The 15193-nt window shown below is 41.5% G+C and overlaps 1 protein-coding gene and 1 pseudogene across 2 annotated transcripts in view; both read left to right on the top strand.

Moving 5' to 3' along the window:
- The first annotated feature begins 5303 nt into the window (after positions 1-5303).
- Positions 5304-15193, top strand: part of EGFL6 (EGF like domain multiple 6) — a 63374-nt gene continuing 53484 nt past the window's right edge. For both annotated transcript variants that reach the window (XM_054472925.1, XM_054472926.1), the window contains exon 1: positions 5304-5638. In XM_054472925.1, the coding sequence (XP_054328900.1) occupies positions 5565-5638 (74 nt within the window). In that variant the 5' untranslated portion in view covers positions 5304-5564. The remainder of the gene's footprint in view (positions 5639-15193) is intronic.
- On the top strand, positions 5725-10746 carry LOC129025391 (large ribosomal subunit protein eL30-like; annotated as a pseudogene).

Here is a 15193-nt window from a genome sequence, read left to right on the forward strand (position 1 = left end):
AGAGCAGGAAAAATTGATCTTTTTCCCTTGTTTCTGCAGCACCCTGAAGTACTTCTGTTAACACTTATGTCATTAATTCTAATAACATGTTTACATTTATGTGACTCAGGGGGAGGGATTATGTCTTATTCATCTTTATATTCCAACCAAACACAGTGTCCAGCACATGATTGGTGAAGGGACAATAAATATTTATTAAAGGAATGAACAAGCCTATAAACCATAGATGAGAACTTTTTGAAAATAGGAAGGTATGTGTTTTCTACAAAAGAAAAAAAGAAATTTTTTGTTTTAGAAAATTTTACCGGTTTTATTTCTTTTTTAAAAAAAAAGAGATCACAAACATAGTTCCAATTTTAAGTCACAGAGCATTTCTCAACCAAACGTTTCCAAATCAAGTTGGAGTGACTCTGAATAAGAGTCTTTACTTTTAAGGCTTATCTAAACTGAGTTGCCTGGGTTTAGCTCTCACGAATTGTTATATAGGATTTATGTAGGAAAAAATAAACAGACAAGCCTTACAAGAGTATGCCAAGTTATTATTACATTCAATTGTGAACAATAAAATAGCAAAGGATATTTATACACAGACCAGGAAGAAGAAAGCATACAGGATAGACTCAAGCAGTAATCCTCCCCACAATGAAGACAAAAAGAAAAGCCCCTGCTGATTGAATGCCTTCAGTTGGAAATTTATGAATTTGCTTTAAAGTCAAGGGAGCTAACATCTAGGCAATGGGGTTTCAATCACAGGCAAGGGGATTCTTTTATTTAATAATGACATTTAAAGAGCCATGGACCCCCCCCCCCGTTAAAAAAATCAGAGAAAAGCCATGTTGTCCCTCAGCATAACATACTCTCCTACACAAAAAGTATTATTTGCTCTTTCTCGTGGTGAATTGATACTACCCCACATTTGCCAGGTTAAAAATCCCTGCTATGAAGAATGAAATCTGGTGGCAAAATTAATCTCCAGTGAGGTCTGGCTTCAAAGCCCATGTTCTTTTCATTACATTGCTAGGTAATCTTAGACAAGATATTTAACTGCTCTAAACCTCACATTCCTCATCTGTAAAATGGGATAATAATGCCCACCTTAAACAGGAGTTGTCAAGATTAAATGATTACTCTTTATAAAATATCTAATATATAATAATCACTCTACAAATATCAATTTCTTCCTCTCCCTCAATTACTAAGTGGTGAGTTCTAAGACCTAGCAAAACTTGAGAGAAAAATGCATCAAGGTGTCATTTTTTCCCTTTTAATCTTGCCTTAGTTTTTTTTTCCTGCCCTACAAGAGGTGAGAATTATATCATTGAGGGAGAGCAGACATTCTAAGAACCACGTGTTAGTCGTCCAGCCCACTTCACCAGGGAGAAAAAAGAAACAGGAACTGTCTGGTGGACACATTTCCACCAAGGGCCCCCACTACTTGGTACAGGGCCCAGCACTTTGTAGGGCCCCAATAAATGTGTAAGCAAGAAAGGAGGAAAGGAACAGAGAGAGAGAAAAGGAGGGATGGGTGGAAAAGAAAGGAAAAGAAGATTGAAAGTGATTGGGACTTTTCTTCTACCATAGAGCTCCAATAGCAGGGTTCTTGACAGGCACAGGATGAAGAAAATTGATGTGTATCTCAAGAAACACCTTCCCACACAGAATTTAGCAGTGTCTGCATCAAAAGACATATAATTCTTCATTGACTCCTTTCACTTAATAGGAAGAAATGGAAAGAAACAGACCAGGAAAATATATCAATTTCTAGAACAAGGAACTGGGGTACAATTAGCACAGAAGATTAACAATTAAGAGTTGCCAGTTTTGTCTTCAGTAGGAATGATAATCAATAAAACATCATGAAGTTTGAAGGGGAGGACTCTATAGTAGAAACACAGGGACATTAACTCATCCTATGTGGGACATCAGGAAAGTTGCTCCACAGGCTGGAGCTGAGCTTTTGCATCTGTAAAATGTGGGACTTGTTTCATATTAGTGGTTCTCAACATCAGCTGTTCATTAGAATCACCAGAGGAGTTTCTGAAAGTGCCCATGCTCTAGCCATAGCCCAGACATTAGCATCTTGGAAGGTGGAGCTCCAGGCATCAGTAGTTTCAAAGCTTCCCAGGTGATCCCAATGTGCAGATAAACTTGAGAACTACTGATCCAGGTGATTTCTGGACCCTCACTACCCCAGTGTGGTCCTCAGACAAGCAGCATGGGTGTCGCTTGAGATCTTTTTAGTAATTAAGATTCTCAGACCTTACCCCAGACCTAAATAAACAGAATCTGCATTTTAACAAGATCCCCAGGCAATCTGTACTGACATTAAATCTTGAAAACACTGGCCTAGACACTCTTCCATGCAGCTCTTTCTTCTGACAACGCTTTGCTTTTGGTGCTGATGTTACAATAATTTTTAGATCTCAGTGCCTAGCACATTGTAAGTGTTAAACGTTTTATACGTGTGTCATGTAGATGTATTCAGAAAGCACAGAAATATCCCATCACACCTGTTCCACACAGGGGGTTAAGTGGAAATAGATTGGAGGAAAATGTAGCCCTGTAAAAGGCACGGATGATTTTATGAGATTCTGATCAAAGATTGTTTTTTCTTTGTAGAATGATGAAGTAGGGTCCCCTAAAGATCAGTTTCCAGGTTCCTCTTCAAAGTCAGCAACACCAGTGCAGTTATTAAAAACAACTGCCTCCATGTGGCAATTTGTATCCAACATCTTCTCACCTGGCAACCCATCATTTGCAGGTTCCTTCTCTGTTGCTCATATTATGTGACAGCGCTTTTGTTCACAGCTCCCCCAGGAAATAATAGGCGGGTTGGCTGGGGAGTGTTTGACCTCCCCCAAAGTTTCCTGTTGTAATGTTCATTACCTCCTTTAAGCCTACAGAAGAGAATTCAGCTCTGACAAACAAAAAGCACAAAGTGTCAAAATACTGAAACTAAAGCTAGAAAGTTACAGATAATGCAATATGTTATTCTGACTTTGTAATTCAGGACTAAGAAGGCAGATAGCCCTCACATTTTAGACTAATCATGTTTAGTTAGGACTTTTTTGAGTAATGGTTTATTTGGAGGAGGGAGTGATTAGTATCCAAACATTAAGGGAGAAGTGGCATGGGCAAAAATCCATAATTTTTAATTCAATTCAGGTTCCAGATATTAGGTAGCTGCCAATGTCATGCCACTACCTGTATCCCCTCAGGCCTTACATTTCAGTAGGACCTTCAACAGTCAGTAACTCTAGCCATTTGTCTGAGGGCTTTCTTTGGCTGTAAGCCCTACTCTGTCTTCAGCACAGAAGACTGAGTTCTAGGATCAGTACCACAGTTGAAGCTTTCAGGTAATGAGTGAATGGAAGTGGTGTATAAATACCCAGTTCCCTTGCCTTTTAGGTAAAATCATTTGGAGATGCATGTTCTATGCTGGCTCTGGGAGAACCCCAGCAGCATGAACCTCCAGTTGCTCACAATGATAACTTAATACATGCCTGATATTGTCTTCTTTCCCAACTCATTTCCTCACTCACCTACCCATGTTCTCTGTACCTCCAGAATAAACTACTTTTACTTGAATCCTTGCCTCAGGGCCTGCTTGTGGGGAAACCCACACCAAGACAAATTTTATATTCCATTTTCTTTAAGATCCTCACAGGTATAGAGTTCATACTTTATATTATTTTCTTTTAGTTTTAATATTTTCAGTAAATAAAATAAGTTATGGTATGAAGAGTTCAAAGTGTTTTGATGACAACCTTGAAGAGCTCATCTTATTACCTTATTCATGACACTCATCTGACATGTGAATCTGCCAATAAGTGAGAAGATGAGAAAAGAGATTGATCTAACAGCAGCAGAGCCCAATGGGGAAAAGCCCTGGTTTCCAGTTCTGGTTCTATACTTGTTAGCTGTATGACCTTGGTTGGGCAAGCTGCTTAACTTCTCTGACTCAGTTTCTTGACACTTCAAACATGGGGGAACTAATGGTCTCCATCCATAGGCTTGTGGATGCTCAATCAGATAACATATGTGTTTAGGACAATGTCTCACACTATTAATTACGAGCAGCTCAATGATCTAACTAGTTACTGACCCAAGGATACTGAATCCATGGGGATACCTTCAACTGTAAAATAGAAGACCCAACTAAACATGGCTTGCACCAATAAGAACATCTATTACAATGTAAAGCAAGATTCTGCAGCAAGAATCTCCCCCCTCCCTACTTCTCACATTTCATTGGCCAGAATTAAGGCATATGCCTATAAAACCATGAATCAAGCTTCCAATCAAGACAAACCTCCTCTTTCTCTGTATCCTTTTTCATTTCATTTCTCACACCGGGCCACTGTGTGTTGGGGACTATCACAATAAGCCTCAGTAGATTGGCTGGTGCCGGGCAACCTTAGCTGAGCTCATTCATATACGTGTGGATTGGGTAATATACATGAGGCTCCACCGAGTAGCTCTGCTTCAAGCTATAGATCTGCAGGTTGACGAGGCAGCTTTTTCACCTGTTTCTCATTCTCCTTGGACCACCAGGCTAGGTGGTGCAAGGTCTTCTCATGTCCATGATAGAGGGTCAAGTGTGTTAAGACCTAGGCTTGGAACTGGAACACTGCAACTTTTCTGCCCTTAAACCATTGATCAAACAAGTCACATGGCCAAGTCCAAAGCCAAGGTGTGCGGTCATAGTGTCTGCCTACCATGAAGCCAAAGGGTGTGGACGTAGGAAGGACAGAAAGGGACCAGTCATTCATTCTAATGTAACACGTTGTCAGAACAAATAATGTGTCAGTACCCAAATGAATCTGAATTCATATAGTATTCATGTTTGTGCCATGAATTTCTGCACTAGTTACTATATTGGGATATCATCTGGGGTCCCATGTAAGTAAGCTGTTGCAAATGGGCCTGAGAGATTACTTGCCAAATGACAGGGTTGCCCAGGACTTAGTGACCTTCCAGCTCTAGCACCCCACGATTTGCAGTTTGTAGAAGAAAACCGGGAGAACGTGAAAACCCAAAGAGAAGTGAGGAATCATGTCTTAGGAACGTGCATCCTTCCATTCTGCTCCGACTTCTCAACTAAATTCTTAAGTCCTGGAGTGCAGGTATCACTGAAATTTGCCCCATGCCCGAAATAGACGGCAGTAGATGGTGACTCTGACAAGCGCGAGGTGACCTGAATCTGGGGGAAGTTTCTGGGTGAACAGAGAGCGCGGAGGATGAGCGGGTCATGCTGGAGGCGGGTCCCAGCCAGATGTGCACGGCCCGCCCCGCCCTCCCTCGCTCACCCCGTCCAGCTTCATCCGCAGAGGAGCCTCGGCCAGGCTTGCCAGGGCGCCCCCAGCCCCTCCCCAGGCCGCAAGCGCCTCTGCCGCGGTGCCCGGCCTCCCTTCCCAGCCTGCAGGGACAGCACCCGGTAACTGCGAGTGGAGCGGAGGACCCGAGCAGCTGAGGAGAGAGGAGGCGGCGGCTCAGCTGCTACGGGGTCCGGCTGGCGTCCTCCCGAGGGGGGCTCAGGAGGAGGAGGGAGGACCAGTGCGAGAATGCCTCTGCCCTGGAGCCTTGCGCTCCCGCTGCTGCTCCCCTGGGTGGCAGGTGATTTCGGGAACGCGGCCAGGTGAGTGTCTGGCGATTGGCTTCCCCCCATCCCCGGCCTGAGCTCCCACTTTGGGGCCCCATGTCTTTGCAGGCACCCCCGCGTGTATGGGTGTGAGTGTGCACGTGTGCCTGCGCGCGCTGCGACGGGATTTAACCTGGATACCAGGCTGGGAGCGCCCACGGGCTTTCCTCCCTGCTCTCCTGTGGCGGGGCTTTGCACCTAGTTAGCTCCTTTTGCATCAGCTGTGCCCCACCTGGCTGCGTCCGGAGGGTTGCAGGAGGAGGGAGGCTCTGCACGCAGACCCGTCGGTGCGTGCGGGCTTGGTGGTCTGCAGACCTGCTGTAGGGGCAGGTGTGTGAGGGTTGGTATGCGTGTCGGTGGGTGGGTTCAGTGTCTGTGCGGTTTTGTGTTTTCCACTCTATTCACAGGACACCAAGTGCTTGTCAGTCGCTAGTTTTGCTGGGGAAGGAGGGAAAGAAACCGAGGACGATAAAGCATTTACTGTTCTTGGGCTGAGCCAGCCGGGCTGCTCTCCTCACTGCTCCCTGATTAGGGTTGATGAACTGGAAAGAAAGGACACGGTTGTCAGATGACAACCATTCTCATTCTTGCTATGGCAATGCAGACTCTGAAGCCGTTCCCTACTGCCCGTAAGCTTAGCTGAGACCTGAAATATTTTTTCCAGAGATCCGCAAAGACGCTTAGTAAATGCACGCTTACATGGTGACTGTCGACCTGGCACTGTTCTAAGCACTTCAGGGCTATTAACACACTCAAAGCCATAATGGCTCTGTGTGTAAGGTACTATTATCATCATCTCCGTGTTGTAGAAGAGAAAAACGAGGCACAGAGAGGTAAAGTAATTTGTCTGAGGAAGCATAGCCAGTAAGAGAGATGCAGCCAGGGTGCAAACCTAGGTATTCTGGCCCAAAGTCTGTTCTTTACCAGGGCACTAGGGCAGCCTTCTGGCAACGGAAGAGGTTTTCTGGTTCTCTGACTGTGATGTCTTGCTTTCTACTTAGGTGTCCACTAGAATATGGTTTTCCACCGCAGCATTATTGACCTTTTGGGCTGGGCTGAATAATTATTTGTTGGGGTGATGTGCTGCCCTGTGCATTGTAGGATGTTTAGCAGCACCTGTGGCCTCTACTCACTAGATACTAGTAGCAACCTTGACCCCACCCCCACCACCAAGTTGTGGCAACAAAAAAAAAGTTTGGGATATTGCCCAAGGTCCCTGGACGGCACAATTGCTCCCAGCGGAGGCTGCTGAACTATAGAAATTTTTCAGTGATGATTCCTGAGGAGAGTAGGATAAGAGCTTTGGTTTGGTACAGGCTTCTCGAAGGTTTGCCTATCTTTGTTTAACTTACAGGAAAAAATATTTCATCAGAGTCAGCCATGGTATTAAAGGATTTTGAAGTTAAAACAGAACAAACCTCAAACCAGGTTCTTAGAATGTATGATCGCAAGTTTCAATTTCCTTTTCATGATAAAAATGTAAGCAGATGCAATTTGCCCATAATCACATTTTCCTTGAATGCTAGAGGTTCTTGCGTTGCTAGAAAGCCCACTTAAAAAAGACCAAATGCTATTTGGAGATGAGATTAATAGTTCTTTAGCGGCCAGCAAACTGACCTCCAGGAGCTTCACTTTCAAAGTGCCACCAAATTAAATTAAAAGCCAAAAACCCCTGGATAAACCAAAGCATATTAAACTGGAGAATCCATGTCAGGATTCTGCAATTCTGCAGTTTTCAAGATGTGAACCATGGTTTCTTTAGACGATTATCAAGTTTATGAGCTGGTGTGTTTATTATTTGCTCAACGTGCTTGGAAATGTCAAGTGGTCAGCTCTTCAGGAATGTCCAGGACCCATGTTTAATCAGCTCTAGATTCCACATTATGGATAAGACACTGTTACAGAGAAGGCAAGGCACCCATTGCAGAAAACTGTGTCTACTGGTTATTTCCTGCGGTTTCACAACTTATAGGAAAAACTGTGGCTGCTGTATAGAGATTTCCAGTATAAGCATCAGTTCTTTTTAATTGAAACACTGCACTATGATTTTATAACCTAGAAAATTATGTGCTTCTTAAATAGTATTTAGTGCATAGTACACAATTAACGCTCATCAAATGAATAAATCATTAGCTCCATGCATGTACCTGCCCTTAAGCTTCAGAATTTGGCTTGCCTTATATTTTTTATGTCCTTTGGGTATTGGAACTATTTAGATACCCTAGACCTGTCCAATACAGCAAAGATAGTAACCAGGAGCCCCAAGTGGCTATTGAATACCTGAAATGTGACCAGTCCAAGTTGAGATGTGCTGTAAAAAGTATAAAATACGCATCTAATTTTCAAGATGTAGTAGGAAAAAAAGAACAGGAACTATCTCACTAATCATTTGATATTGATTACATGTTGAAATGGTAATGTGGATATACTGCATTAGATAAAATTGTTATTAAAATTAATTGCTTCTGTTTCTTTAACATTTAAAAAAATGTGGCTACTAGAAAATTTTAAATGGCATATATGGATATTTATTTCTATTGGACAGTGCTGGTCTAGAACATTTATTGATCTGAACTCCATCTCAAGTGTTCTAAGTCCTACCACTGGGATCTTTTTGCCTTGAGTACCTAAGATAAATATATTATTAACTTTGCTATTCTGGAGATTAACGTTTGGAGCAACTCCTTACTTACAACATGTTTCTGTTTTATATTTTTTTCTCTACTGAATTCAAGTAAAAGTAATGTGAGAGAGGAGGGAATGACTAGGTTCCTGCTGAGAGGCTTTACTTATAGAGACCACATGCTATGTGGGTAATTGATTTTTCTCAAAGCCCTAGTAGCAAAGTGCCACTGTAAAAATTGGCCACAGATTCCATGGCTTAAAACAACAGAAGTTTATTGTCTTACAGTTCTGAAGACCGGAAGTCCATAATGAATCTTATGGGGCTAAGATTAAGGCATCAGCAGGACTGGTTTCTTCCGGAGGCTCCAGGGAGCATCCATTTCTTGCTTCTTCCAGCTTCTAGAGGCTGCCAACAGTCCTTAGCTTGTGGAGCAATATCTTTTTCCTTTGTCACCTTGCCTTCTCTCTGATTCTTCCTTGTTTTCTTCCTCCTAAGAAGAACCCTTGTGATTATATCAGGCCCACTCGGATAATTCAGGATAATCTTCTCATTGCAAGATCCCTCACTTGATCACATCTGGAAAGTCCCTTTTGATATATAAGATAACATTTACAGGTTCCGGGGATTAGGATGTATACCTCTGCGGGGTGGGGGCATTATTCAGCCTTCCACAGGAAGCCTGAGCTGTAAGTCTGTTGTTCTTATTTCTATGGGCTAGATTTTATCTTTAAACATTATTTCGGTGATTTTTGAATGATTGGTATATCATTTATTTCTTTATTCTTCAAACTGTAATTTGTGAGAATGTACCTAAAACTAAAGAGCTGTGTGTTTCTGGGAAATAATAATCATCTAATTGCAACTTAAAAATCATTTCTGGGCAGCCTTATTTCAATAGTTAGTTTCACTGGCTTAGAAGGTGTTAAAGTCCTATTTATATGTAATTCATGAGCATAAATCAAGGCTATGTAAACATTACAATGAAAATAAGTATATTACCTAGTCTTCATAAATCAGATTGGCATTCAACAAATATTATTGAGGCCCTAGTAAGTGTCAACCATTTTCAATGTTATTTCAATCAATCCTCTCCACAACCCTAAGAAATGGGTATTGTGTTCATTTGACAGACAAGGGAATGGAGAAACTTGCAGAAATTAGGTGATTTCCCATGAATTACATTTGATTTGGTCTTCTGCTCTAAGACCAGTGTTGTCCCACTATTTCAAATTTATTCCCTCAAAAAAAGTGAATACAGAAAAGCTGACATTTTTACAAAGGGCTTTCTTACAAATGATCACCAGTGATCCTGTTTAGCTTGGCTCTAGTTCAGCACATTCAAGGGACATATGTAGAGTAAGTGCTCCATCCACCCAGTACCACCACTTTCCTTTCTAAGTTTGCATTTTCTCAGAAGCAGACTCTGTGTGTAGTTTATTTGAGAGGTGACCCCAGGAAGTTCTGGTAGAGAAGTGGGGAAGTGGGACAGAAAAGGGAAAGAAGTGTTGTAAAAATAAGTCACCACTCTGAGTCAATCCTGCTGGGGAATTCTAGGAGACAGTACAACACGAGCATCCTAGTTATCCCTCGTGAAGACAAGGGAGCCGGGGTGTTTGTAATCCCAACAGTCATTGGTTGAGGGCTTCTGGGGAAGGGGGTTCTGTACTTTCAGCCTACTGTGCACACAGGAAGAGCTGGCTCCTGCTAAGACAAAAAGTTCTCAGGAATCAGGAAATGAGGCTGGTCAGGTTCCACGATGTGCCAACAACTATTTGCCACTGAGCCAGTAAAACAGGGAACTACCACTGATGAACTTGTGCTCCTGGTGACAAATTTCAGGACAAAAGCTCCTCTGAGGACAGTGGGGGCAGGACATGCAGGTGTCCTGAGGTGATATGGACTGAATTGTGTACTCCCTCAAGATTCATATGTTGAAGCCCTAACCCCACTACCTTAGAATGTAATTACATTTGGAGATAGGGTCTTTAAAGGAGCAGTTACATTAAAATCAGTTCATTATGGTGGGTCCTTATCCAATATGACTGCTGTCATAAGAAGAGGAGATTAGGGCCTTTCTCCCTCCCCAGCCATCTTGGTGGATGCTCTTGGCTGGGGGCCATCCCACACCTAAGACAGGAAGATTGTGGCTGCAAAAAAGACAAAAAAAAATTACTGGAGTCAATCAACTGTAGGCTCCAACTCATTATGAAAAGTGAAAAGTACAGGCTGGAGTACAAGAAGACTCTGAAGATGATCAGACAAGGCAAAGTGAAACTGTCATCCTTGCCAACAATTGTACAGCTTTGAGGAAATCTGAAATAGCATATTGGCCAAAACTGGTGTCCATCACTACAGTGGCAATAATAATGAATTGTGCACAGCATGCAGAAAATACTACAGATTCTGCACACTAGCTATCATTTATCCAGATGATTCTGATATCATTAGAAGCATGCCATAACAGACTGGTGAAAGGTAAACCATACAAAATTATTCTTTACTAAAACTTGCCAAAGCTTATTTAAAAACAAACAAACAAACAAACAGGCCAGACATGGTGGCTCATGCCTGTAATACCAGCACTTTGGGAGACTGAGGCAGGCAGATCACCTGAGGTTGGGAATTTGAGACCAGCCTGACCAACATGGAGAAACTCTGTCTCTACTAAAAATACAGAATTAGCCAGGCATGGTGGTGCATTCCTGTAATCCCAGCTACTCGGGAGGTTGAGGCAGGAGAATCACTTGAACCCAGGAGGCGGAGGTTGCAGTGAGCTGAGATCATGCCATTCTGTCTCAAAAAACAAGCCAAAAAGAGGAGATTAGGACACAGACACACACAGAGGAAAGACCATGTATGGACACAGAAAGAAGACAGCCATCTTCAAGCTAAGGAGAGAGGCTTCGGAGGAAACCAACCCTACCAACACCTTGATCTTAGTCTTCCAGCCTCCGGAAGTGTGAGAGAACAAATGTGTGTTGTTTAAGCCACCCAGTCTGTGGTACTTTGTTATGGCAGCCCCAGCAAACTAATACATAAGGTACGTTCAGAAAAGATAGAAACCGCATAGGATCAAAGAACAAAAGTCCACCTGATCTTTATTTTCAGTTGAATGCAAACTGAAAACTGGCCTCACAAGCTATTTGACATAGGGGGTTTTAAGCAGGAAATGTCAGAATATGGATAATGGGCACGTAGCAGCTAGCTAGCATGGCAACATTGCTTTTTGATCCTTCAGAATTAGCTGCAAGTGATAGAAAACTCAAATAACCTTGGCTTAAGCAAGATAGACATGTGTTTCTCTTTCACAAAGGTGTAGGTAGTTGGGCTGATATGGCTGGCTTTCCATGGAGTCAGGGACCCAGATGCTGCCATTTTATGGGTCCATCAGAAGGCCCTCCCCTTGTGGCCTAAGATGGCTTCTTGAGCTTCAGCAAACATATCCAAATTCCAGCCGTGTTGGGCCGTTCTTGCATTGCTATAAAGAAATACCTAAGACTGGGTAATTTATAAAGAAAAGAGGTTTAATTGGCTCACCGTTCTGCAGGCTTTACAGGAAGCATAGTGGCTTCTGCCTCTGGTGAGTCCTCAGGAAGCTTCCAATCATGGCAGAAGGTGAAGGGGGAGCAGGTGTCTCACATGGCAAAAGCAAGAGCAAGGGCGGGGGAAGGTACCACACACTCATACACTTTTAAACAACCAGATCTCATGAGAACACACTCACTACCATGAGGACAACATCAAGGGGATGGTGCTAAACCATTCATGAGAAATCCACCCTCACGATCCAGTCACCTCCTGCTGGGCCCCACCTCCAACTTTGGGGATTACATTTAAACATGAGATTTGAGAGAGAAATATCCCATCTATATCACCAGCCAATAAGAGGAAATAAATGAAGAACATCATCCTCCCTTCACAGCCACATCCTGGAAGTGTTGCACATGGCACTTCTGTTTACATCCCATTGGCCAGAACTTAGTTCCATGGCCACATATTATTGAAGTGAAGGCTGGGAAATGTAGCCTATATTCTGAGTAGCTATGTAATAGGGGTCTTATTACTAAGAAGGAAGGGGAGAACAGAGATTGAGGTCCCACTGACAATGTTGACCATGTGTAAATTACAGATTACATCTCCAATTATATAGATGAGTAAACTGAATTTCAAAAGAATAGATTGTTAAATGATTTGCCCAGAATCTCACATTGAACAAGTGACAGATTTAAAAGCCATGGTGTTTCCCAAGGATGATTAAGTCACTTTTCATGAAATATTTTACCCAGAGAGATCAGTAGTACTTCTAGTTTCATCAGTTAACTTGCTGGGTCCCAGTGGGTAAGTTTTAATAACTGACCTGTTTTCAATGTGAAGGTCTTATTTATGAAAAAAATTTATAAAAAGTGTTAAAATTAATTCAGTTTAATGCAACATCAACTGAACAGTTGATGTGCCCAAACATTCTTCTGAATGCCAGAGATTCATATCTACTGCCTCCCTCACTGGACAACTTCATAGGGCCATCAAAATGTCTTTCTTTCCTTTTTGGCCAGGGAAGCCAGGGAGGAAGGATATAAGTCCAGGTTCTAGCCCAGTGCCTGGCACATAGTAGGTGCTGAATTAAAAGTTAGGTAAATTAATAAATGACGAAGGAAGGGGGATGGAGAGGCAAATAATGTTATTTATATATAAATAATATGTGTGTGTATATATATATATACACACAGTATTGCATTTCAAAGAATGAATATATGTCTATGCATATGTATAAACATAAAACTATAAGTTTATATAGGGTGTATATATAAACATATTATATATACATATATATAAACATATTATATATACATATATATATAAACATATTATATATACATATATAAACATATTATATATATACATATATATAAACATATTATATATATACATATATATAAACATATTATATATATACATATATAAACATATTATATATATATATATATATATAAACATAAAATATTCCACAGAATACAGATAAGAGACAAACTGAGTCCACATGAGAGAATCAGGGAAAACTGAATACAGTGGATGACACTTATACTGTTCTTATGGAGCAAATGTGAGCCCACCTGATATAAAATGGGCATAGAAAGCAAACATTCCAATGCTTAATTCCTAGTAGGTATTGCATAAGAGTAAATGAATGGATGGATAGATACATACCTGCAAAAAGAATGCATAAGGAGAGCATCAGCCCAAGATACAGAAAGTCGACTGGCCAGAATCTTAGGTAATAAGCCCAGTGGCTGCCAAGAGGCAAAGAAAGCAGGCTGGAACCAGGCTGTGAGGAGCCCAGTACACTGAGCCAAGGAGTTTGGACTTGGTTCTGAGAACAACAGCGAGCAAACAGGCCATTGCAGGCTCTGTGTTCTTTAAAGTTAACATGATCATGACTAATTCATGCACAGAATTATTAAGGTAATGAGCTATAGTTTAGTTTAATTGGCAGCATTTTTCTTTTCTAATGTACATAGTAATAGAATGCTTATAATCTATGATATCTCAGATTTAATGAATATAAGTACAAAATTAAAACTCAAAATACCAAAGCAACAAACATCAACAAAGATCATCTCCTTGCTCTTCAGTATACTCTTTGCTTGGTTTCTGGATACCACATTTATTAGTTGTCTATTGCTATGCAACAGAATACTTCAAAATTTAGTGGCTTACAATGAGATACCATCTCACACCAGTTAGAATGGCTATCATTAAAAAGTCAGGAAACAACAGGTGCTGGAGAGGATGTGGAGAAATAGGAACACTTTTACACTGTTGGTGGGACTGTAAACTAGTTCAACCATTGTGGAAGTCAGTGTGGCGATTTCTCAGGGATCTAGAACTAGAAATACCATTTGACCCAGCCATCCCATTACTGGGTATATACCCAAAGGATTATAAATCATGCTAGTATAAAGACACATGCACACGTATGTTTATTGCGGCACTATTCACAATAGCAAAGACTTGGAACCAACCCAAATGTCCAACAATGATAGACTGGATTAAGAAAATGTGGCATATGTACACCGTGGAATACTATGCAGCCATAAAAAACGATGAGTTCATGTCCTTCGTAGGGACATGGATGAAGCTGGAAACCATCATTCTCAGCAAACTATCGCAAGGACAAAAAACCAAACACCGCATGTTCTCACTCATAGGTGGGAATTGAACAATGAGAACACATGGACACAGGAAGGGGAACATCACACACCGGGGCCTGTCATGGGGTGGGGGGAGGGGGGAGGGATAGCTTTAGGAGATATACCTAATGTAATGACGAGTTAATGGGTGCAGCACACCAACATGGCACATGTATACATATGTAACCTGCACGTTGTGCACATGTACCCTAAAACTTAAAGTATAATATAAATAAATAAATAAAAATTTAGTGGCTTAAAGCAACATTTATTATTTCACACGTTTTCTATGAATCAGGAATTCAGGAGCAGCTTAGCTAGATGGGGCTTGGGTTTTTTTTTTAGACATTTTTTAGAGCAGTTTTAGATTCATAGCAAAAGGGCTTGGAGTCTTTTAATTCTTATTTTAGGTTCAGGGGTACCTGTGCATGTTTGTTATATAGATAAATTCATGTCATGGGGGGCTGTTTTACAGATTATTTTGTGACCCAGGTACTAACCCTAGTATCCAATAGGTATTTTTTCTGATCCTCTCCCTCCTCCTACCCTCCACTCTCAAATAGGCCCTGGTGTCTGTTGTTCCCCTCTTTGTGCCCATTGGTTCTCATTTAGCTCCCACTTATAAGTAAGAACATGTGGTATTTGGTTTTCTGTTCCTGCATTAGTTTGCTAAGGATAATGGCCTCCAGCTCCACCCATGTTCTCGCAAAGGACATGATCTCATTCTTTTTATGGCTG

The sequence above is a fragment of the Pongo pygmaeus genome, chromosome X (genome assembly GCF_028885625.2).
Source record: "Pongo pygmaeus isolate AG05252 chromosome X, NHGRI_mPonPyg2-v2.0_pri, whole genome shotgun sequence".
In the NCBI taxonomy this organism is placed as follows: Eukaryota; Metazoa; Chordata; class Mammalia; order Primates; family Hominidae; genus Pongo; species Pongo pygmaeus.